This window comes from Salmo salar, chromosome 07, assembly GCF_965601325.2.
Source record: "Salmo salar chromosome 07, fSalSal1, whole genome shotgun sequence".
NCBI classification, from domain to species: Eukaryota; Metazoa; Chordata; class Actinopteri; order Salmoniformes; family Salmonidae; genus Salmo; species Salmo salar.
The window spans coordinates 3,090,264-3,115,000 of NC_138297.1; the positions used below are offsets into that span (position 1 = coordinate 3,090,264).

The 24,737-nt window shown below is 46.1% G+C and overlaps 1 protein-coding gene across 1 annotated transcript in view; it reads right to left on the reverse strand.

Annotated features, from left to right (window-relative positions):
* Positions 1 to 11,197: 11,197 nt before the first annotated feature.
* Positions 11,198 to 24,737, reverse strand: part of LOC106592140 (F-box only protein 41) — a 32,914-nt gene continuing 19,374 nt past the window's right edge. Inside the window, exons 5-8 of the mRNA XM_082977302.1 lie at positions 15,570 to 15,688; positions 14,431 to 14,589; positions 14,218 to 14,333; positions 11,198 to 11,743 (exon numbers count right to left, since the gene is read on the reverse strand). Coding sequence (XP_082833428.1) covers positions 11,681 to 11,743; positions 14,218 to 14,333; positions 14,431 to 14,589; positions 15,570 to 15,688 — 457 coding nt within the window. The 3' untranslated portion in view covers positions 11,198 to 11,680. The remainder of the gene's footprint in view (positions 11,744 to 14,217; positions 14,334 to 14,430; positions 14,590 to 15,569; positions 15,689 to 24,737) is intronic.

The window sequence follows — 24,737 nt, forward strand, 5'->3', positions numbered from 1 at the left end:
AGTGGTGTCTATTCAGCAGCCTGATGGTAGAAACAGCTGACTAGTTGTGTCTATTCAGCAGCCTGATGGTCTGGGGGTAGAAACAGCTGACTAGTGGTGTCTATTCAGCAGCCTGATGATAGAAACAGCTGACTAGTGGTGTCTATTCAGCAGCCTGATGGTCTGGGGATAGAAACAGCTGACTAGTGGTGTCTATTCAGCAGCCTGATGATAGAAACAGCTGACTAGTGGTGTCTATTCAGCAGCCTGATGGTCTGGGGATAGAAACAGCTGACTAGTGGTGTCTATTCAGCAGCCTGATGGTCTGGGGGTAGAAACAGCTGACTAGTCGTGTCTATTCAGCAGCCTGATGGTAGAAACAGCTGACTAGTGGTGTCTATTCAGCAGCCTGATGGTCTGATGATAGAAACAGCTGACTAGTGGTGTCTATTCAGCAGCCTGATGGTCTGGGGATAGAAACAGCTGACTAGTGGTGTCTATTCAGCAGCCGGATGGTCTGATGGTAGAAACAGCTGACTAGTGGTGTCTATTCAGCAGCCAAACAGCTGACTTGTGGTGTCTATTCAGCAGCCTTATGGTAGAAACAGCTGACTAGTGGTGTCTATTTAGCAGCCTGACCGTCTGGGGATAGAAACAGCTGACTAGTGGTGTCTATTCAGCAGCCAAACAGCTGACTTGTGGTGTCTATTCAGCAGCCTGATGGTAGAAACAGCTGACTAGTGGTGTCTATTCAGCAGCCTGATGGTAGAAACAGCTGACTTGTGGTGTCTATTCAGCAGCCTGATGGTCTGGGGATAGAAACAGCTGACTAGTGGTGTCTATTCAGCAGCCTGATGGTCTGGGGGTAGAAACAGCTGACTAGTGGTGTCTATTCAGCAGCCTGATGGTAGAAACAGCTGACTAGTGGTGTCTATTCAGCAGCCTGATGGTCTGATGATAGAAACAGCTGACTAGTGGTGTCTATTCAGCAGCCTGATGGTCTGATGGTAGAAACAGCTGACTAGTGGTGTCTATTCAGCAGCCTGATGGTATAAACAGCTGACTTGTGGTGTCTATTCAGCAGCCTGATGGTCTGATGGTAGAAACAGCTGACTAGTGGTGTCTATTCAGCAGCCTGATGGTATAAACAGCTGACTTGTGGTGTCTATTCAGCAGCCTGATGGTCTGATGGTAGAAACAGCTGACTAGTGGTGTCTATTCAGCAGCCTGATGGTATAAACAGCTGACTTGTGGTGTCTATTCAGCAGCCTGATGGTAGAAACAGCTGACTAGTGGTGTCTATTTAGCAGCCTGACGGTCTGGGGATAGAAACAGCTGACTAGTGGTGTCTATTCAGCAGCCAAACAGCTGACTTGTGGTGTCTATTCAGCAGCCTGATGGTAGAAACAGCTGACTAGTGGTGTCTATTCAGCAGCCTGATGGTAGAAACAGCTGACTTGTGGTGTCTATTCAGCAGCCTGATGGTCTGGTGATAGAAACAGCTGACTAGTGGTGTCTATTCAGCAGCCTGATGGTCTGGGGATAGAAACAGCTGACTAGTGGTGTCTATTCAGCAGCCTGATGGTCTGGGGGTAGAAACAGCTGACTAGTGGTGTCTATTCAGCAGCCTGATGGTAGAAACAGCTGACTAGTGGTGTCTATTCAGCAGCCTGATGGTCTGGGGATAGAAGCTACTTGCCAGTCTTCCAGTATTCACCCTGATGCTCCTGTACTGCCCGCGTCTGATTGATGGAAGCGGCGAGAACATGCCGTGGCTCAGGTTGCTGGGGTCCCCGATTATCTTCCTGGCCTTCCTGCGACACCTGGCGTTGTAGGTTTCCTGGAGGGCAGGCAGTGTTCACCCAATGGTGCGCTCAGTTGAGCGTCCACGAGGATGGTGTCGTGTCCAGTCTGCTTCCTAATGAATTCCACAATCTGCTCCTTTGTTTCCGAATTTAGGAGATGTTATGAACGCAGCATAAGGCCCCGAGGGGGTTTCCGGACAAAGATGGGTTTGTTGTTTAAGCAACAAAACCAACATGTAAACCATATTTATTCTCCGTTGTTTATTGAAAACATAAATAAAGTTGCGAAATGAGCACTGGTTGTCTCTCAGATATGTTGCTACAGTTGTTGGGTAGCTATCTAGCAAATTTTTTGTCACATTAACATTTTAGTCACATTTGAAAGGAAACACTTTGAAGTTTGTGGAAATGTGAGTTGAATGTAGGAGAATATAACACAATAGATCTGGTAGAAGAAAATAGTAAGAAAAAAACAACAATTTAAAAAAAAGAAAAACTCTACCACCATCTTTGAAATGCAAGAGAAAGGTCCCAGTTCTAGCCATCACTCTGGTTGTAATTTCGATGGTGTCCACAAGAGGGCAGCAGTGTATTTGCAAAGTTTCAGACTGATAACTTTGAAGTATGAGCGAGCTACATGACATTTAGTGTGAAGTCACCCAGGTACATTTGAGCAAATCGTGAAGGACACATTTACATTTATATGAATTTTTTTCTGCAAGAATATTGTCAAATCTGTATACTTGGACTTAGTAGCCATATTGTAAGTTCAACATTTGCAAAACACCCAGTTTTCATAACTTCATAACTCTCCATATTCTTGACATTTTTGTCCAAAAGGAAAAGGCTTGCTGTCGCGCAAGGTTAGCAGCAAAATTGTGCGACAGATACTCCCGTAAAGCCCAGCTCATTGGCTATCTAGTTGACCCCGATTGGTGCTTATATGACAAAGTTAGAGTCAATCAAGTGAAGACCGCCCACGTCATCGGTGTGCCATGAAGTCGTCGCTCTCTGACCAAACATGGTGTCCTATAGGATATACTACACTCCTAATGATATAGTGAAGTCTGGTTACGTTCTAGGATCTCTGAGGAATAAATACGAATGTGATTTGACAGGTTTAAACAACGTTTAGGGTTAGATTTCCACAGATTCCTTTCTTTGCAAATTGAACGAGTGTAAATACAAAATCGATCGTGCATGCTGTATGGACCTTTTTAGGATATGAAAAAGGATTTTATCTAACAAAACGACACTTCATGTTATCTCTGGGACACTTTGGATGATAAATCAGAGCAAGATTTCAGAATGTAAGTACACATTTCACCTTCAGAGGTGAATTTATCAAACCTGTCGCGGTGAAATATAAGTGTTTTGTTGTTAGGAGCTCTCCTTAAACAATAGCATGGCATTTTTTTCGCAGTAATAGCTACTGTAAATTGGACAGTGCAGTTATATTAACAAGAATTTAAGCTTTCAGACTGTAACGGCTGTTCGAAGGATTCGACCAAGGTGCAGCGTGGTTAGTGTTCATGATGTTATTTAAAGTGGAACAAAACGCAACAGCTCTGTCTAGGTTGAAAAACACAAGACAGAAAACAGTTCTGTCATGGAACATGAACTAAACAGAAAGTAACCACCCACCAAAACCCAAAGGAAAACAGGCTGCCTTAAGTATGGCTCCCAATCAGAGACAACGATCTACAGCTGTCCCTAATTGAGAACCATACCCGGCCAAAACAAAGAAAAACAAAACATAGAAAAAGGGACATAGAATTCCCACCCTAGTCACACCCTGGCCTAACCAAAATAGAGAATAAAAACCCTCTCTATGGCCAGGGCTTGACACAGACGACATAAGACACTTATATGTATCGACGTTTGTTGTTTCTCTAAAATGTGCGATCATGACACGCGACGCTACATGATTTACAACTGTCCCGTTGACGGAACGCCTAAGGTGTCTGGGTTTCTGCACACATTTTGAAAACAGCTTATATTGTTTATTTATACTCAGTAATTCTTCTGTTGTAGCCTGAGTCCTACGTCCGATGTTACGGTCATCACATGCGGATCAGTACGAAACAACTCCACCACTTATCTGTGGTTTTATCTCTCTTGAGGTGATGTCACTAAGATGATGTCACTAAGATGATGTCATTAAGAGGATGTCACTAAGATGATGTCACTAAGATGATGTCACTAAGATGATGTCACTGAGAGGATGTCACTAAGATGATGTCACTAAGATGATGTCAATAAGATGATGTCATTAAGAGGATGTCACTAAGATGATGTCACTAAGATGATGTCACTAACAGGATGTCACTAAGATGATGTCACTAAGATGATGTCACTAAGATGATGTCACTAAGATGATGTCATTACACACGCTTAACTCAGCTCGGAATCTGCCCCATTGTCCTTTCCAGCATGGTTCCAGAGTGGTTCCAGGGTGGTTCCAGAGTGGTTCCAGCGTGGTTCCAGGGTGGTTCCAGAGTGGTTCCAGCGTGGTTCCATCGTGGTTCCAGAGTGGTTCCAGCGTGGTTCCAGGGTGGTTCCAGCGTGGTTCCAGAGTGGTTCCAGAGTGGTTCCAGAGTGGTTCCAGAGTGGTTCCAGGGTGGTTCCAGAGTGGTTCCAGCGTGGTTCCAGGGTGGTTCCAGAGTGGTTCCAGCGTGGTTCCAGGGTGGTTCCAGAGTGGTTCCAGCGTGGTTCCAGAGTGGTTCCAGAGTGGTTCCAGCGTGGTTCCAGAGTGGTTCCAGAGTGGTTCCAGAGTGGTTCCAGAGTGGTTCCAGCATGGTTCCAGAGTGGTTCCAGAGTGGTTCCAGCATGGTTCCAGAGTGGTTCCAGCGTGGTTCCAGCGTGGTTCCAGAGTGGTTCCAGAGTGGTTCCAGCGTGGTTCCAGGGTGGTTCCAGCGTGGTTCCAGAGTGGTTCCATCGTGGTTCCAGAGTGGTTCCAGCGTGGTTCCAGGGTGGTTCCAGAGTGGTTCCAGCTTGGTTCCAGCGTGGTTCCAGAGTGGTTCCAGCGTGGTTCCAGAGTGGTTCCAGGGTGGTTCCAGGGTGGTTCCAGCGTGGTTCCAGGGTGGTTCCAGAGTGGTTCCAGCGTGGTTCCAGCGTGGTTCCAGAGTGGTTCCAGCGTGGTTCCAGAGTGGTTCCAGCGTGGTTCCAGAGTGGTCCCAGGGTGGTTCCAGGGTGGTTCCAGCGTGGTTCCAGGGTGGTTCCAGAGTGGTTCCAGCGTGGTTCCAGAGTGGTTCCAGCGTGGTTCCAGGGTGGTTCCAGAGTGGTTCCAGCGTAGTTCCAGAGTGGTTCCAGCGTGGTTCCAGAGTGGTTCCAGGGTGGTTCCAGCGTGGTTCCAGGGTGGTTCCAGCGTGGTTCCAGCGTGGTTCCAGCGTGGTTCCAGAGTGGTTCCAGAGTGGTTCCAGCGTGGTTCCAGGGTGGTTCCAGAGTGGTTCCAGCGTAGTTCCAGAGTGGTTCCAGCGTGGTTCCAGAGTGGTTCCAGGGTGGTTCCAGCGTGGTTCCAGCGTGGTTCCAGCGTGGTTCCAGCGTGGTTCCAGGGTGGCTCCAGAGTGGTTCCAGCGTGGTTCCAGAGTGGTTCCAGAGTGGTTCCAGAGTGGTTCCAGCGTGGTTCCAGAGTGGTTCCAGAGTGGTTCCAGCGTGGTTCCAGAGTGGTTCCAGTGTGGTTCCAGAGTGGTTCCAGAGTGGTTCCATCGCGGTTCCATCGTGGTTCCAGCGTGGTTCCAGGGTGGTTCCAGAGTGGTTCCAGAGTGGTTCCATCGTGGTTCCATCGTGGTTCCAGCGTGGTTCCAGGGTGGTTCCAGAGTGGTTCCAGCTTGGTTCCAGAGTGGTTCCAGCGTGGTTCCAGAGTGGTTCCAGAGTGGTTCCAGAGTGGTTCCAGGGTAGTTCCAGAGTGGTTCCAGCGTGGTTCCAGAGTGGTTCCAGAGTGGTTCCAGCGTGGTTCCAGGGTGGTTCCAGAGTGGTTCCAGCGTGGTTCCAGCGTGGTTCCAGCGTGGTTCCAGTGGTTCCAGAGTGGTTCCAGCGTGGTTCCAGAGTGGTTCCAGAGTGGTTCCAGGAAGACCAGTAGAGCTGGAGTCTTTAGGAGTCTTACTACTGATCTGTGATTAAACCATCCCACCAGGTGTATATCTACTGATCTATGATTAAACCATCCCACCAGGTGTATATCTACTGATCCGTGATTAATCCATCCCACCAGGTGTATATCTACTGATCTGTGATTAATCCATCCCACCAGGTGTATATCTACTGATCCGTGATTAAACCATCCCACCAGGTGTATATCTACTTATCTGTGATTAATCCATCCCACCAGGTGTATATCTACTGATCTGTGATTAATCCATCCCACCAGGTGTATATCTACTGATCCGTGATTAAACCATCCCACCAGGTGTATATCTACTGATCCGTGATTAAACCATCCCACCAGGTGTATATCTACTGATCCGTGATTAATCCATCCCACCAGGTGTATATCTACTGATCTGTGATTAATCCATCCCACCAGGTGTATATCTACTGATCCGTGATTAATCCATCCCACCAGGTGTATTAGGAGTGTTACTACTGATCCGTGATTAAACCATCCCATCAGGTGTATATCTACTGATCCGTGATTAAACCATCCCACCAGGTGTATATCTACTTATCTGTGATTAATCCATCCCACCAGGTGTATATCTACTGATCTGTGATTAAACCATCCCACCAGGTGTATTAGGAGTGTTACTACTGATCTGTGATTAATCCATCCCACCAGGTGTATATCTACTGATCCGTGATTAATCCATCCCACCAGGTGTATTAGGAGTGTATCCCACCAGGTGTATTAGGAGTGTATCCCACCAGGTGTATTAGGAGTGTATCCCACCAGGTGTATTAGGAGTGTATCCCACCAGGTGTATTAGGAGTGTATCCCACCAGGTGTATTAGGAGTGCATCCCACCAGGTGTATTAGGAGTGCATCCCACCAGGTGTATTAGGAGTGTATCCCACCAGGTGTATTAGGAGTGTATCCCACCAGGTGTATTAGGAGTGCATCCCACCAGGTGTATTAGGAGTGTATCCCACCAGGTGTATTAGGAGTGTATCCCACCAGGTGTATTAGGAGTGTATCCCAGCAGGTGTATTAGGAGTGTATCCCACCAGGTGTATTAGGAGTGTATCCCACCAGGTGTATTAGGAGTGTATCCCACCAGGTGTATTAGGAGTGTATCCCACCAGGTGTATATCTACTGATCTGTGATTAATCCATCCCACCAGGTGTATATCTACTGATCCGTGATTAAACCATCCCACCAGGTGTATATCTACTGATCTGTGATTAAACCATCCCACCAGGTGTATATCTACTGATCTGTGATTAAACCATCCCACCAGGTGTATATCTACTCATCCGTGATTAATCCATCCCACCAGGACCAGGTGTATTAGGAGTGTTTCGTCCAGTGTATTAGGAGTGTATCCCACCAGGTGTATTAGGAGTGTATCCCACCAGGTGTATTAGGAGTGTATCCCACCAGGTGTATTAGGAGTGTATCCCACCAGGTGTATTAGGAGTGTATCCCACCAGGTGTATTAGGAGTGCATCCCACCAGGTGTATTAGGAGTGTATCCCACCAGGTGTATTAGGAGTGTATCCCACCAGGTGTATTAGGAGTGTATCCCACCAGGTGTATTAGGAGTGTATCCCACCAGGTGTATTAGGAGTGCATCCCACCAGGTGTATTAGGAGTGTATCCCACCAGGTGTATTAGGAGTGTATCCCACCAGGTGTATTAGGAGTGTATCCCACCAGGTGTATTAGGAGTGTATCCCACCAGGTGTATTAGGAGTGCATCCCACCAGGTGTATTAGGAGTGTATCCCACCAGGTGTATTAGGAGTGCATCCCACCAGGTGTATTAGGAGTGTATCCCACCAGGTGTATTAGGAGTGTATCCCACCAGGTGTATTAGGAGTGTATCCCAGCAGGTGTATTAGGAGTGTATCCCACCAGGTGTATTAGGAGTGTATCCCACCAGGTGTATTAGGAGTGTATCCCACCAGGTGTATTAGGAGTGTATCCCACCAGGTGTATTAGGAGTGTATCCCACCAGGTGTATTAGGAATGTTACGTCAGGTGTCCAGGCAGGAAGAACAGGAACAACAGAGTTTAACGTTAAACCGAAAAGATTGTCAAACTAAGTGTGTTTTCATAAGCTGTTTATTGTTTTGTGGGGTTTGAATAGTGTGAGGATACCACACCATATTTGGTAGAATCACAACATGGGGTGCACAATTAATTATACTGTATTTCTTAAAGGGGCAGTAGCCTAAATTGGGTGTACAAAGTTCAGTTACAGCAACATTTCATCTGCAGTTATTTTTCTGCTATTGATTCTCTTAGCAATAATATTTACATGTTAATAGTATCTTCTGATTACAATTATTATGTCTCATTTTTAAACTAAATGCATTTTTTTTTTTTTAACTAAATCTATTAGCTTCCAAAATGTAAGTAGGTATATCTAGCTGTGAGATAACACATTCCGATAGAACGGCTTGTCCTGCACTTTGTAAAAACCCAGAGTGCTTTGAGTGAATGTTGGAAAAAGATCTCGGTTCCTTTCTAAACATATCAATGTGAATGCAAAGCGGACTCGTACCACAAAATAGGTGAAGTAAACTTGCAAAAGAGTTGAGTCCTCATTCATTCAAGGGCAGTGTGAATTTACAGATCACTGAGTTATTTAGCTTTTTTTAACTCCAGAGTTCACTTTAAAGAGGAGTGAGATCAGTTATTTTATAGAGGACTGAGATCAGTTCTTTATAGAGGAGTGAGATCAGTTCTTTATAGAGGAGTGAGATCAGTTCTTTATAGAGGAGTGAGATCAGTTCTTTAAAGAGGAGTGAGATCAGTTCTTTAAAGAGGAGTGAGATCAGTTCTTTATAGAGGAGTGAGATCAGTTCTTTATAGAGGAGTGAGATCAGTTCTTTATAGAGGAGTGAGATCAGTTCTTTAAAGAGGAGTGAGATCAGTTCTTTAAAGAGGAGTGAGATCAGTTCTTTAAAGAGGAGTGAGATCAGTTCTTTAAAGAGGAGTGAGATCAGTTCTTTATAGAGGAGTGAGATCAGTTCTTTAAAGAGGAGTGAGATCAGTTCTTTAAAGAGGAGTGAGATCAGTTCTTTAAAGAGGAGTGAGATCAGTTCTTTATAGAGGAGTGAGATCAGTTCTTTAAAGAGGAGTGAGATCAGTTCTTTAAAGAGGAGTGAGATCAGTTCTTTAAAGAGGAGTGAGATCAGTTCTTTAAAGAGGAGTGAGATCAGATCTTTAAAGAGGAGTGAGATCAGTTCTTTATAGAGGAGTGAGATCAGTTCTTTAAAGAGGAGTGAGATCAGTTCTTTAAAGAGGAGTGAGATCAGTTCTTTAAAGAGGAGTGAGATCAGTTCTTTAGAGAGGAGTGAGATCAGTTCTTTAAAGAGGAGTGAGATCAGTTCTTTAAAGAGGAGTGAGATCAGTTCTTTAAAGAGGAGTGAGATCAGTTCTTTATAGAGGACTGAGATCAGATCTTTAAAGAGGAGTGAGATCAGTTCTTTATAGAGGAGTGAGATCAGTTCTTTAAAGAGGAGTGAGATCAGTTCTTTAAAGAGGACTGAGATCAGTTCTTTATAGAGGAGTGAGATCAGTTCTTTAAAGAGGAGTGAGATCAGTTCTTTATAGAGGACTGAGATCAGTTCTTTAAAGAGGAGTGAGATCAGTTCTTTAAAGACGAGTGAGATCAGTTCTTTAAAGAGGACTGAGATCAGTTCTTTAAAGAGGAGTGAGATCAGATCTTTAAAGAGGAGTGAGATCAGTTCTTTAAAGAGGACTGAGATCAGTTCTTTAAAGAGGAGTGAGATCATTTCTTTATAGAGGAGTGAGATCAGTTGTTTAAAGAGGAGTGAGATCAGTTCTGTATAGAGGAGTGAGATAAGTTCTTTAAAGAGGACTGAGATCAGTTCTTTTATAGAGGAGTGAGATCAGATCTTTATAGAGGAGTGAGATCAGTTCTTTTATAGAGGACTGAGATCAGTTCTTTAAAGAGGACTGAGATGAGTTCTTTTAGAGAGAAGTGAGATCAGTTCTATAAAGAGGAGTGAGATCAGTTCTTTATAGAGGACTGAGATCAGTTCTATAAAGAGGACTGAGATCAGTTATTTTAGAGAGGAGTGAGATCAGTTCTTTATAGAGGAGTGAGATCAGTTCTTTAAAGAGGAGTGAGATCAGTTCTTTATAGAGGAGTGAGATCAGTTCTTTAAAGAGGAGTGAGATCAGTTCTTTAAAGAGGAGTGAGATCAGTTCTTTAAAGAGGAGTGAGATCAGTTCTCTAAAGAGGAGTGAGATCAGTTCTTTATAGAGGAATGTATGTGAAAATCCCGTAAGACTGCTAACCCCCCTTAGATTGCTAACCCCCCCTAAGACTGCTAACCCCCCTAAGACTGCTAACCCCCCCTAAGACTGCTAACCCCCCCTAAGACTGCTAACCCCCCTAAGACTGCTAACCCCCTAAGACTGCTAACCCCCCCTAAGACTGCTAACCCCCCCTAAGACTGCTAACCCCCCTAAGTCTGCTAACCCCCGTAAGACTGCTAACCCCCCCTAAGACTGCTAACCCCCGTAAGACTGCTAACCCCCGTAAGACTGCTAACCCCCCCTAAGACTGCTAACCCCCCTAAGACTGCCAACCCCCCGTAAGACTGCTAACCCCCGTAAGACTGCTAACCCCCCCTAAGACTGCTAACCCCCCTAAGACTGCTAACCCCCCTAAGACTGCTAACCACCCTAAGACTGCTAACCCCCCTTAGACTGCTAACCCCCCTAAGACTGCTACCCCCCTAAGACTGCTAACCCCCCTAAGACTGCTAACCCCCCTAAGACTGCTAACCCCCCTTAGACTGCTAACCCCCCTTAGACTGCCAACCCCCCCTAAGACGGCTAACGCCCCCTAAGACTGCTAACCCCCCCTAAGACTGCTAACCCCCAATTACTGCTAACCCCCCCTAAGACTGCTAACCCCCCCTGAGACTGCTAACCCCCCTAAGACTGCTACCCCCCTAAGACTGCTAACCCCCCCTAAGACTGCTAACCCCCAATTACTGCTAACCCCCCCTAAGACTGCTAACCCCCCCTGAGACTGCTAACCCCCAATTACTGCTAACCCCCTAAGACTGCTTACCCCCCTAAGACTGCTAACCCCCCTAAGACTGCTAACCCCCTAAGACTGCTAACCCCCTAAGACTGCTAACCCCCCTAAGACTGCTAACCCCCCCTAAGACTGCTAACCCCCCCTAAGACTGCTAACCCCCGTAAGACTGCTAACCCCCCCTAAGACTGCTAACCCCCCCTAAGACTGCTAACCCCCCCTAAGACTGCTAACCCCCCCTAACTCACTGAGGAACGCACTTGTCTGTCTGTCTGTCTGTCTGTCTGTCTGTCTGTCTGTCTGTCTGTCTGTCTGTCTGTCTGTGTGTGTGTGTGTGTGTGTGTGTGTGTGTGTGTGTGTGTGTGTGTGTGTGTGTGTGTGTGTGTGTGTGTGTGTGTGTGTGTGTGTGTGTGTTGTATGGGTAAAGTCTCTGTTACATCACAGTAATATAGCACGATGCTGTTATGCCGGAAAAATCTCTGGACTCAGCAGCTTCACAACTGACGTCTGATTTGTCATCTTCATGTCTGTGTGATTCCTATTGGCTGATTGCTTCTTCTCTCCAGGATGCTGTATCTTCGGATTGGTTGGCAAATGTGTCACAAGACTGACCGGTTGTTGAGGTTCGCTTCCGGACTCGCTGATTGGCTGTGTGACTGACAGGTCAGTGAGATGTAAGGGGAGGAGGAAGAAGACGAGGAAGAGGAGGAAGAGGTCAAACGGAAACGTCAGCTTTGATCTGCAACACTTCAGACAGACCTGGTCTCTTCTTAAGGGCCTGTAGGAGAGACAACAATATACAGTTGAAGTCGGAAGTTTACATCCACTTAGGTTGGAATCATTAAAACTCGTTTTTCAACCACTCCACAAATTTCTTGTTAACAAACTATAGTTTTGGCAAGTCGGTTAAGACATCTACTTTGTGCGTGACACAAGTACTTTTTCCAACAATTGTTTACAGACAGATTGTTTCACTTATAATTCACTGTATCACAATTCCAGTGGGTCAGAAGTTTACATACACTAAGTTGACTGTGCCTTTAAACCGCTTGGAAAATTCCAGAAAAATATGGTATGGCTTTAGAAGCTTCTGATAGGCTAATTGACATCATTTGAGTCAATTGGAGGTGTACCTGTGGATGTATTTCAAGGCCTACCTTCAAACTCAGTGCCTCTTTGCTTGACATCATGGGGAAATCAAAAGAAATCCACCTCAGAAACAAAATTGTAGACCTCCACAAGTCTGATTCATCCTTGGGAGCAATTTCCAAACGCCTGAAGGTACCACATTCATCTGTACAAACAATAGTACGCAAGTATAAACACCATGGGACCATGCAGCCGTCATACCGCTCAGGAAGGAGACGTGTTCTGTCTCCTAGAGATGAACGTACTTTGGTTCGAAAAGTGCAAATCAATCCCAGAACAACAGCAAAGGACCATGTGAAGATGCTGGAGGAAACAGGTACAAAAGTATCTATATCCACAGTAAAACGAGTCCTATATCGACATAACCTGAAAGGCCACTCAGCAAGGAAGAAGCCACTGCTTCAAAACCGCCATAAAAAAGCCAAACTACGGTTTGCAACTGCACATGGGGACAAAGATTGTACTTTCTGGAGAAATGTCCTCTGGTCTGATGAAACAAAAATAGAACTGTTTGGCCATAATGACCATCGTTATGTTTGGAGGAAAAAGGGGGAGGCTTGCAAGCCGAAGAACACCATCCCAACCGTGAAGTACGGGGGTGGCAGCATCATGTTGTGGGGGGTGCTTTGCTACAGGAGGGACTGGTGCACTTCACAAAATAGATGGCATCATGAGGCAGGAAAATGATGTGGATATATTGAAGCAACATCTCAAGACATCAGTCAGGAAGTTAAAGCTTTGTCGCAAATGGGTCTTCCAAATGGACAATGACCCCAAGCATACTTCCAAAGTTGTGGCAAAATGGCTTAAGAACAACAAAGTCAAGGTATTGGAGTGGCCATCACAAAGCCCTGACCACAATCCTATAGAAAATGGGTGGGCAGAACTGAAAAAGCGTGTGCGAGCAAGGAGGCCTACAAACCTGACTCAGTTACACCAGCTCTGTCAGGAGGAATGGGTTAGGGTGGGAAGCTTATTGTGGGAAGCTTGTGGAACGCTACCCGAAACGTTTGACCCAAGTTAAACAATTTAAAGGCAATGCTACCAAATACTAATTGAGTGGATGTAAACTTCTGACCCACTGGGAATGTGATGAAAGAAATAAAAGCTGAAATAAATCATTCTCTCTACTATTATTCTGACATTTCACATTCTTAAATGAAAGTGGTGATCCTAACTGACCTTAAAACGGAATTTTTACTAGGATTAAATGTCAGGAATTGTGGAAAAACTGAGTTTAAATGTATTTGGCTGAGGTGAATGTAAACTTCCGACATTAACTGTATATACAGTATAAAGTGTTGTGACTTTAGCTGTATTTACAGTATAAAGTGTTGTGACATTAGCTGTATTTACAGTATAGAGTGTTGTGACATTAGCTGTATTTACAGTATAAAGTGTTGTGACATTAGCTGTATTTACAGTATAAAGTGTTGTGACATTAGCTGTATTTACAGTATAAAGTGTTGTGACATTAGCTGTATTTACAGTATAAAGTGTTGTGACATTAGCTGTATTTACAGTATAGAGTGTTGTGACATTAGCTGTATTTACAGTATAAAGTGTTGTGACTTTAGCTGTATTTACAGTATCAAGTGTTGTGACATTAGCTGTATTTACAGTATCAAGTGTTGTGACATTAGCTGTATTTACAGTATAAAGTGTTGTGACTTTAGCTGTATTTACAGTATAAAGTGTTGTGACTTTAGCTGTATTTACAGTATCAAGTGTTGTGACATTAGCTGTATTTACAGTATCAAGTGTTGTGACATTAGCTGTATTTACAGTATAGAGTGTTGTGACATTAGCTGTATTTACAGTATAAAGTGTTGTGACATTAGCTGTATTTACAGTATAGAGTGTTGTGACATTAGCTGTATTTACAGTATAAAGTGTTGTGACATTAGCTGTATTTACAGTATCAAGTGTTGTGACATTAGCTGTATTTACAGTATAAAGTGTTGTGACTTTATCTGTATATACAGTATAAAGTGTTGTGACTTTAACTGGCATTATTTGATTCTACTGGATTTGACCTCTTGTCCTCTGGTCAAAGGTAATGCATTTTAGGGAAATAGGCTGCATGGATAAAAGTTAATTTACCTGTAACTTGTTGACCATCTCATTGTACTGTCTCTTAGCTTCAGGACTGTCTGTCTCCTCGAAGTGGTCCGTGATCCCAATCTGCACTATGATGGACCTGAGATTACGGCATACATCTAAAACATAGAGAGGACGGGGGAGAGGTCACTACTGAGAAAGGAAAAGTTGGTATTTTGGGGGTCAGGGGTTAGGGGTCCGAGGTCAGTGACTCACTGTTAAAGTGCAGCAGTGCTTCAGGTGTAACCGGAGTAGAGGTGAGTAGGAGAGTCTCCAGATTCTGTAGTCCTTCTCTACACAGCTCTGCTGCCCCCTTCTGGCCCAACTCGGCAACACGCTCCAACTCCAATACCTGGAGACCCACGCACCTACGAACTACAGGGGGAGAGAAGCTTAGACTTAACAGAGACAAAACACAACTAACCCACACAGCTATGAACTACAGGGAGAGAGAGAAGCTTAGACTTAACAGAGACAAAACACAACTAACCCACACAGCTATGAACTACAGGGAGAGAGAAGCTTAGACTTAACAGAAACACAACACAACTCAGCCAGACAGACCAATCAACCTCTGGTATAGACTGTAACTGTCACTCAGCCATACAGACCAATCAACCTCTGGTATAGACTGTATCTGTCACTCAGCCAGGCAGACCAATCAACCTCTGGTATAGACTGTATCTGTCACTCAGCCAGGCAGACCAACCGACCAATCAACCTCTGGTATAGACTGTATCTGTCACTCAGCCAGGCAGACCAACCGACCAATCAACCTCTGGTATAGACTGTATCTGTCACTCAGCCATACAGACCAATCAACCTCTGGCATAGACTGTATCTGTCACTCAGCCATACAGACCAATCAACCTCTGGTATAGACTGTATCTGTCACTCAGCCAGACAGACCAACCGACCAATCAACCTCTGGTATAGACTGTATCTGTCACTCAGCCAGGCAGACCAACCGACCAATCAACCTCTGGTATAGACTGTATCTGTCACTCAGCCATACAGACCAATCAACCTCTGGTATAGACTGTATCTGTCACTCAGCCAGGCAGACCAATCAACCTCTGGTGTAGACTGTAACTGTCACTCAGCCAGACAGACCAACCGACCAATCAACCTCTGGTATAGACTGTATCTGTCACTCAGCCAGGCAGACCAACCGACCAATCAACCTCTGGTATAGACTGTATCTGTCACTCAGCCAGACAGACCAATCAACCTCTGGTATAGACTGTATCTGTCACTCAGCCAGACAGACCAATCAACCTCTGGTATAGACTGTATCTGTCACTCAGCCATACAGACCAATCAACCTCTTGGTATAGACTGTATCTGTCACTCACCCAGTAAGGACAATCCCTGAATGTTACAGCCAGCCCCGCCCACACTGAGCACGCGGAGGTGTGGCCAACAGCGGCCAATCGTCTGCAGGCATCGGTTACTGAAGCGGGCAGGCTGCTGACTGCGGAAGGAAATAAACAGGCCGGTAAACACAACAACAACAACTATACTACTACTATACTACTACTACTATACTACTACTACTATACTACTACTATACTACTACTACTATACTACTACTATACTACTACTATACTACTACTACTATACTACTACTATACTACTACTACTATACTACTACTACTATACCACTACCATACTACTACTACTATACTACTACTATACTACTACTATACTACTACTATACTACTACTACTACTACACTACTACTACTATACTACTACTACAATACTACTACTATACTACTACTACTATACTACTACTATACTACTACTACTATACTACTACTATACTACCACTATACTACTACTACTGTACTACTACTATACTACTACTATACTACTACTATACTACTACTACCATACTACTACTACTATACTACTACTATACTACTACTATACTACTACTACTATACTACTACTATACTACTACTACTATACTACTACTATACTACTACTATACTACTACTACTACTACTATACTACTACTATACTACTACTACTATACTACTACTACTATACTACTACTATACTACTACTATACTACTGCTATACTACTACTATACTACTACTATACTACTACTATACTACTACTATGTCTACTACTATACTACTACTATACTACTACTACTATACTACTACTACTACTACTACTACTATACCACTACTACTATACTACTACTATACTACTACTACTATACTACTACTATACTACTACTATGTCTACTACTATACTACTACTACTACTATACTACTACTATGTCTACTACTATACTACTACTATGTCTACTACTATACTACTACTATACAACTACTATACTACTACTACTATACTACTACTATACTACTACTACTATGCTACTACTATACTACTACTAATATACTACTACTATACTACTACTATACTACTACTACTATACTACTACTATACTACTGCTATACTACTACTATACTACTACTACTACTACTACTATACTACTACTATGTCTACTACTATACTACTACTACTATACTACTACTACTATACCACTACTACTATACCACTACTACTATACTACTACTATACTACTACTACTATACTACTACTATACTACTACTATACTACTACTATGTCTACTACTATACTACTACTACTATACTACTACTATGTCTACTACTATACTACTACTATGTCTACTACTATACTACTACTATACAACTACTATACTACTACTACTATACTACTACTATACTACTACTACTATACTACTACTATACTACTACTAATATACTACTACTATACTACTACTATACTACTACTATACTACTACTTCTACTACTATACTACTACTACTACTACTATACTACTACTACTACTACTACTACTACTACTATACTACTACACCTATATTACTACTACAAGAACTGTATATGTTTTATTTATTTAACCTTTATTTAACCTTTATTTAACCTTTATTTAACTAGGCAAGTCAGTTAAGAACAAATTCTTATTTACAATGACGGCCTACCAAAAGGCAAAAGGCCTCCTGCGGGGCCGGGGTCCTTGGGTAAAATAATATATAAAATAAATGCATTATAAATATAATAATACAAATATAGGACATACAACAAGAGAGACAACACAACACTACATAAAGAGAGACCTAAGACAACAACACAGCAAGGCAGCAACACATGACAACACAACATGACAACAACATGGTAGCAACACAACATGGTAGCAGCACAAAAACATGGTACAAACATTATTGGGCATAGACAACAGCACAAAGGGCAAGAAGGTAGAAACAATAATACATCACACAAAGCAGCCACAACTGTCAGTAAGAGTGTCCAAGTTTGAATCTTTGAATGAAGAGATTGAGATAAAACTGTCCAGTTTGACTGTTTGTTGCAGCTCGTTCCAGTCGCTAGCTGCAGCGAACTGAAAAGAGGAGAGACCCAGGGATGTGTGTGCTTTGGGGACCTTTAACAGAATGTGACTGGCAGAACGGGTGTTGTATGTGGAGGATGAGGGCTGCAGTAGATATCTCAGATAGGGGGGAGTGAACGGGTGCTGTATGGGGAGGATGAGGGCTGCAGTAGATATCTCAGATAGGGGGGAGTGAACGGGTGTTGTATGTGGAGGATGAGGGCTGCAGTAGATATCTCAGATAGGGGGGAGTGAACGGGTGTTGTATGTGGAGGATGAGGGCTGCAGTAGATATCTCAGATAGGGGGGGAGTGAACGGGTGTTGTATGTGGAGGATGAGGGCTGCAGTAGATATCTCAGATAGGGGGGAGTGAACGGGTGTTGTATGTGGAGGATGAGGGCTGCAGTAGATATCTCAGATAGGGGGGGAGTGAACGGGTGTTGTATGTGGAGGATGAGGGCTGCAGTAGATATCTCAGATAGGGGGGAGTGAACGGGTGTTGTATGGGGAGGATGAGGGCTGCAGTAGATATCTCAGATAGGGGGGAGTGAGGCCTAAGAGGGTTTTATAAATAAGCATCAACCAGTGGGTCTTGCAACGGGTATACAGAGATGACTAGTTTACAGAGGAGTATAGAGTGCAGTGATGTGTCCTATAAGGAGCATTTGTGGCAAATTTGATGGCCGAATGGTAAAGAACATCTAGCATCTAGGTGTTTAGGGGTTTCCGTTGGTGCGACCACGGTGGAAAGTCCAGACCAGGTCTCCACTGTGTGCATCCCCTCTGAATATGCCGATTTGGCTCTAGCCTTCTGTAAGAAGAGGGCGACTCAATTACCACCCCATCGACGGGGGGATTGTGCGATAAATCTCCTGGTAGACGCAGCACTTCCCAGGAGTCACGTGTATCCCCTCTCACAAGCGGAGACCGTGGCTATGGAAACATACGTCTCCGAATCCCTGGGGCAGGGGACACCTGCCTCCTCGAGTTTATTTTTTATGAAGAAGAAGGATGGAGGTCTGCGCCCGTGTATTGACTATCGAGGTATCAACAAGATCACTGTGAGGTACAGTTACCCGCTACCGCTCATCGCCAGTGCGATCGAGTCAATGCACGGGGCGCGCTTCTTCACCAAATTGGATCTCAGGAGCGCTTACAACCTGGTGCGTATCCGGGAGGGAGACGAGTGGAAGACGGCATTTAGTACCACCTCAGGGCACTATGAGTACCTCGTCATGCCGTACGGGTTGATGAATGCTCCATCAGTCTTCCAGGCCTTTGTAGACGAGATTTTCAGGAACCTGCACGGGCATGGCCGAGTGGTGTATATTGATGACATCCTGATATACTCCGCTACACGCGCCGAGCATGTGTCCCTGGTGCGCAGGGTGCTTGGTCGACTGTTGGAGCATGACCTGTACGTCAAGGCTGAGAAATGTCTGTTCTTCCAACAGTCCGTCTCCTTCCTAGGGTATCGCATTTCAACTTCAGGGGTGGAAATGGAGAGTGACCGCATTTCAGCCGTGCGTAATTGGCCGGCTCCCACCACGGTAAAGGAAGTGCAGCGGTTTCTAGGGTTTCCCAACTACTACCGGAGGTTTATCCGGGGCTTTGGTCAGGTAGCGACTCCCATTACCTCACTGCTGAAGGGGGGACCGGTGCGTTTGCAGTGGTCGGCTGAGGCGGACAGGGCTTTTGGTCACCTGAGGGCTCTGTTTACCTCGGTTCCCGTGCTGGCTCATCCGGATCCCTCTTTGGCGTTCATAGTGGAGGTGGACGCATCTGAAGCTGGGATAGGAGCCGTGCTCTCTCAGCGCTCGGGTACGCCACCAAAGCCACCAAAGCTCCGCCCCTTTGCCTTCTATTCGAAGAAGCTCAGCCCGGCGGAGCGAAACTATGACGTGGGGGACCGGGAGCTGTTGGCTGTCGACAAGGCCTTGAAGGTGTGGAGACATTGGCTTGAGGGGGCTAAACACCCTTTTCTCATCTGGACTGACCGCCGCATTCTGGAGTACATCCGGGCGGCGAGGAGACTGAAACCTCGCCAGGCAAGGTGGGCCATGTTTTTTTACCCGTTTTGTTTTCACCCTTTCCTACAGACCAGGTTCCCAGAACGCGAAGGCAGACACACTGACACAGAGGAGCGGCCCATGGATCACACCCCCATACTCCCGGCCTCTTGCCTGGTGGCACCGGTAGTGTGGGAGCTGGACGCGGACATCCAGCGGGCTTTTTGTACAGAGCCCGTTCCCCCTCCAATGTCCAGCTGTCTGTACGTTCCGTCTGTTGTCCACGACCGTTTGATCTATTGGGCCCACACGTCACCATCCTCTGGTCATCCGTGGATCGGTCGGACAGTGCGCTGCCTTATTGGAAAGTACTGGTGGTCCACTTTGGCTAAGGACGTGAGGGTTTATGTTTCCTCCTGCTCGGTGTGCGCCCAGTGCAAGTCCCCTAGGCACATGCCCAGAGGGAAGTTACAACCCTTACCCGTTCCACAACGGCCGTGGTCGCACCTGTCGGTGGATTTCCTAACGGATCTTCCTCCCTCACAGGGTAACACCACGATCCTGGTTGTTGTGGATCGGATTTCTAAGTCCTGCCGTCTCCTCCCTTTGTCCAGTCTCCCTACAGCCCTACAGTCTGCGGAGGCCCTGTTTACACACATCTTCCGGCACTACGGGGTGCCTGAGGACATAGTATCTGATCGAGGTCCCCAGTTCACGTCAAGGGTCTGGAGGGCGTTCATGGAGCGTCTGGGGGTCTCGGTCAGCCTTACCTCGGGTTTTCACCCCGGGAATAATGGGTAGGTGGGGAGAGTGAACCAGGATGTGGGTAGGTTTCTGCGGTCTTATTGCCAGGACCGGCCGGGCAGAGATGTGCCCTGGGCAGAGATGGCCCAGAACTCACTCCGCCACTCCTCCACTAACCTCTTCCCCTTCCAGTGCGTACTGGGGTACCAGCCGGTTCTGGCGCCTTGGCGTCAGAGCCAGATCAAGGCTCCTGCGGTGGACGACTGGTTTAGGCGCTCAGAGGAGACATGGGACGCCGCTCATGTGCACTTTCAGCGGGCCGTGAGGTGCCAGAAAACCAGCGCAGATCGCCACCGCAGTGAGGCCCCAGGTGTTCACACCGGGGCCTGCAGACCGGGTCTGGCTCTCGACCCGAAACCTGCCCCTCCGCCTGCCCTGCCGGAAGCTGGGCCCGCGGTTTGTGGAGCCATTCAAAGTCCTGAGGAGACCGAACGAGGTTTGTTACAGGTTACAGCTCCCCCCTGATTACCATATTAACCCCTCGTTCCATGTGTCTCTCCTCAGGCCGGTGCTGGCTGGTCCACTCCATGAGTCTGAGGTGCGGGAGGTTCCTCCGCCCCCTCTGGACATCGAGGTGGCCCTGGCATATGCAATTCGATCCATACTGGATTCGAAGCGTCGAGCGAGGGGCCTTCAGTACCTCGTGGAGTGGGAGGGGTACGGTCCGGAGGAGAGATGCTGGGTGCCGGTGGATGACATGTTAGACCCGTCGATGCTGCGGGATTTCCACCGTCTCCATCCGGATCACCCTGCGCCTTGTCCTCCGGGTCGTCCCGAGGCCGGTGTCGGCACGCTGCTGGAGCCGTGCGTCAAGGGGGGGGGTACTGTTACGACTTCCGCCGAAGTCGGTCCCTCTCCTTGTTTGGGCGGCATTCGGCAGGTGACGTCACCGGTCTTCTAGCCATCGCTGATCCACTTTTCATTTTCCATTTGTTTTGGTCTTTATTTTCTACACACCTGCTTTCATTCCCCAATTACAAGTTCATGTATTTAACCCTCTGTTTCCCCCATGTTTTTATGCGTGATTGTTTCTATGTTCATTCGGTACGTTTATGGCTGGTTTACAACGGGTGCTGTTTTCACCCGTGCGTAATTGATTACCGTTTATTGTTGGTCAAGTGTATTTGTTTACCTTGTGCCTTTATTTTGAGTGAAGTACGTTGCTCACTCATTCTGCTCTCCTGCGCCTGACTTCATGCCCCAGCTACAATCACCTTCTGACACTATAGTATTAACTAGGGTGCAGTAGCATACCCTGCAGTAGCAGGTGTATTCCTGTAGGGGTCAGTGTATTATAAGGCTATAAGACTAGGGTGCAGTAGCAGGTGTATTCCTGTAGGGGGTCAGTGTATTATAAGGCTATAGTATTAACTAGGGTGCAGTAGCAGGTGTATTCCTGTAGGGGTCAGTGTATTATAAGGCTATAGTATTAACTAGGGTGCAGTAGCAGGTGTATTCCTGTAGGGGGTCAGTGTATTATAAGGCTATAGTATTAACTAGGGTGCAGTAGCAGGTGTATTCCTGTAGGGGTCAGTGTATTATAAGGCTATAGTATTAACTAGGGTGCGGTAGCAGGTGTATTCCTGTAGGGGTCAGTGTATTATAAGGCTATAGTATTAACTGCCCTTTCCCACTTGGACAAAAGGAACACCTAAACTCAGCAAAAACAGAAACGTCCTCTCACTGTCAACTGCATTTATTTTCAGCAAACTTAACATGTGTAAATGTTTGTATGAACATAACAAGATTCAACAACTGAGACATAAACTGAACAAGTTCCACAGACATGTGACTAACAGAAATGGAATAATGTGTCCCTGAACAAAGGGGGGGTCAAAATCAAAAGTAACAGTCAGTATCTGGTGTGGCCACCAGCTGCATTAAGTACTGCAGTTCATCTCCTCCTCATGGACTGCACCAGATTTGCCAGTTCTTGCTGTGAGATGTTACCCCACTCTTCCACCAAGGCACCTGCAAGTTCCCGGCCATTTCTGGGGGGAATGGCCCTAGCCCTCGCCCTCCGATCCAACAGGTCCAAGACGTGCTCAATGGGATTGAGATCCGGGCTCTTCGCTGGCCTTGGCAGCACACTGACATTCCTGTCTTGCAAGAAATCATGCACAGAACAAGCAGTATGGCTGGTGGCATTGTCACGCTGGATGGTCATGTCAGGATGAGCCTGCAGGAAGGGTACCACATGAGGGAGGAGGATGTCTTCCCTGTAAAGCACAGCGTTGAGATTGCCTGCAATGACAACAAGCTCAGTCCGATGATGCTGTGACACACCGCCCCAGACCATGACGGACCCTCCACCTCCAAATCGATCCCGCTCCAGAGTACAGGCCTCGGTGATGATAAACGCAAATCCGACCATCACCCCTGGTGAGACAAAACCGCGACTCGTCAGTGAAGGGCACTTTGTTCCAGTCCAGCGACGGTGGATTTGTGCCCATAGGTGACGTTGTTGCCGGTGATGTAAGGCAGGTCCTCACCAGACAACAGGCCTACAAGCCCTCAGTCCAGCCTCTCTCAGTGTATTGTGGACAGTCTGAGCACTGATGGAGGGATTGTGCGTTCCTGGTGTAACTCAGGCAGTTGTTGTTGCCATCCTGTACCTGTCCCACAGGTGTGATGTTTGGATGTACCGATCCTGTGCAGGTGTTGTTACACATGGTTTGCCACTGCAAGGATGATCAGCTGTCCGTCCTGTCTCCCTGTAGAGCTGTCTTAGGCATCTCACAGTACAGACATTTCAATTTATTGCCCTGGCCACATCTGCAGTCCTCATGCCTCAACAAACTATCATGGTCCAAACACACCAAGTCAGTCGTGAAGAGGGAACGACAACGCCAATTTCCCCTCAGGAGACAGAAAAGATTTGACATGTGTCCTCAGATGCTCAAAACTTTCTACAGCTGCACCATTGAGAGCATCCTGACCGGTTACATCACCGCCTGGTATGGCAACTGGCGCTACAGAGGGTAGTGCGTACGGCCCAGTACATCACCAGGACCAAGCTTCCTGCCAACCAGGACCTCGATACCAGGCAGTGTCAGAGGAAGGGCCCCAAAAGCTGTCAAAGACTCCAGTCACCCAAGTCATAGACTGTTCTCTCTGCTACCGCACGGCAAGCGGTACCGTAGCACCATGTCTAGGTCCAAAAGGCTCCTTAACAGCTTTTACCCCCAAGCCATAAGACTGGTGAGCAATTAACCAAATGGCTACCCGGACTATTTACATTAACCCCCGCTTTGTTTTTACACTGCTGCTACTTGCTGATATTAGTCACTTTAACTCTACCTACATGTACAAATTACCTCAATTACCTCGACTAACCGGTTCCCCTGCACATTGACTCGTTACCGGTACCCCCGTATATAGCCTCCACATTGACTCAGTACCGGTACCACCCTGTATATAGCCTCGTTATTGTTATTTTATTGTGTTACTTTTTTTAAACTTCAGTTTATTAAGTATCTATTTTTCTTAACCCTATTGGTTAAGGGCTTGTAAGTAAGCATTTCACAGTAAAGTCAACCACTGTGGTTATTATTATCTGGTCCTGCTGGTCATCTATGAACGTTTGAACATCTAGGCCATGTTCTGTTATAATCTCCACCCGGCACAGCCAGAAGAGGACTGGCCACCCCTCATAGCCTGGTTCCTCTCCACCCGGCACAGCCAGAAGAGGACTGGCCACCCCTCATAGCCTGGTTCCTCTCCACCCGGCACAGCCAGAAGAGGACTGGCCACCCCTCATATCCTGGTTCCTCTCTACCCGGCACAGCCAGAAGAGGACTGGCCACCCCTCATAGCCTGGTTCCTCTCCACCCGGCACAGCCAGAAGAGGACTGGCCACCCCTCATATCCTGGTTCCTCTCTAGGTTTCTAATCTCCACCCGGCACAGCCAGAAGAGGACTGGCCACCCCTCATAGCCTGGTTCCTCTCTAGGTTTCTTCCTAGGTTCTGGCCTTTCTAGGGAGTTTTTCCCAGCCACCGTGCTTCTACATCTGCATTGCTTGCTGTTTGGGGTTTTAGGCTGGGGTTTTTGTACAGCACTTTGTGACATCGGCTGATGTAGAAATGGCTTTATCAATAAATTTGATTGATTGTGGTCTACACCTGTTGTATTCGGCGCATGTGACACATACAATTGGATTTGATTTGATCTGAACTATACTACTACTACTATTATTATTACTACTAAATCCTAATTTATACCCTACGTACATAATGCAAGAATGCAGTTAGCTACACAAAATTG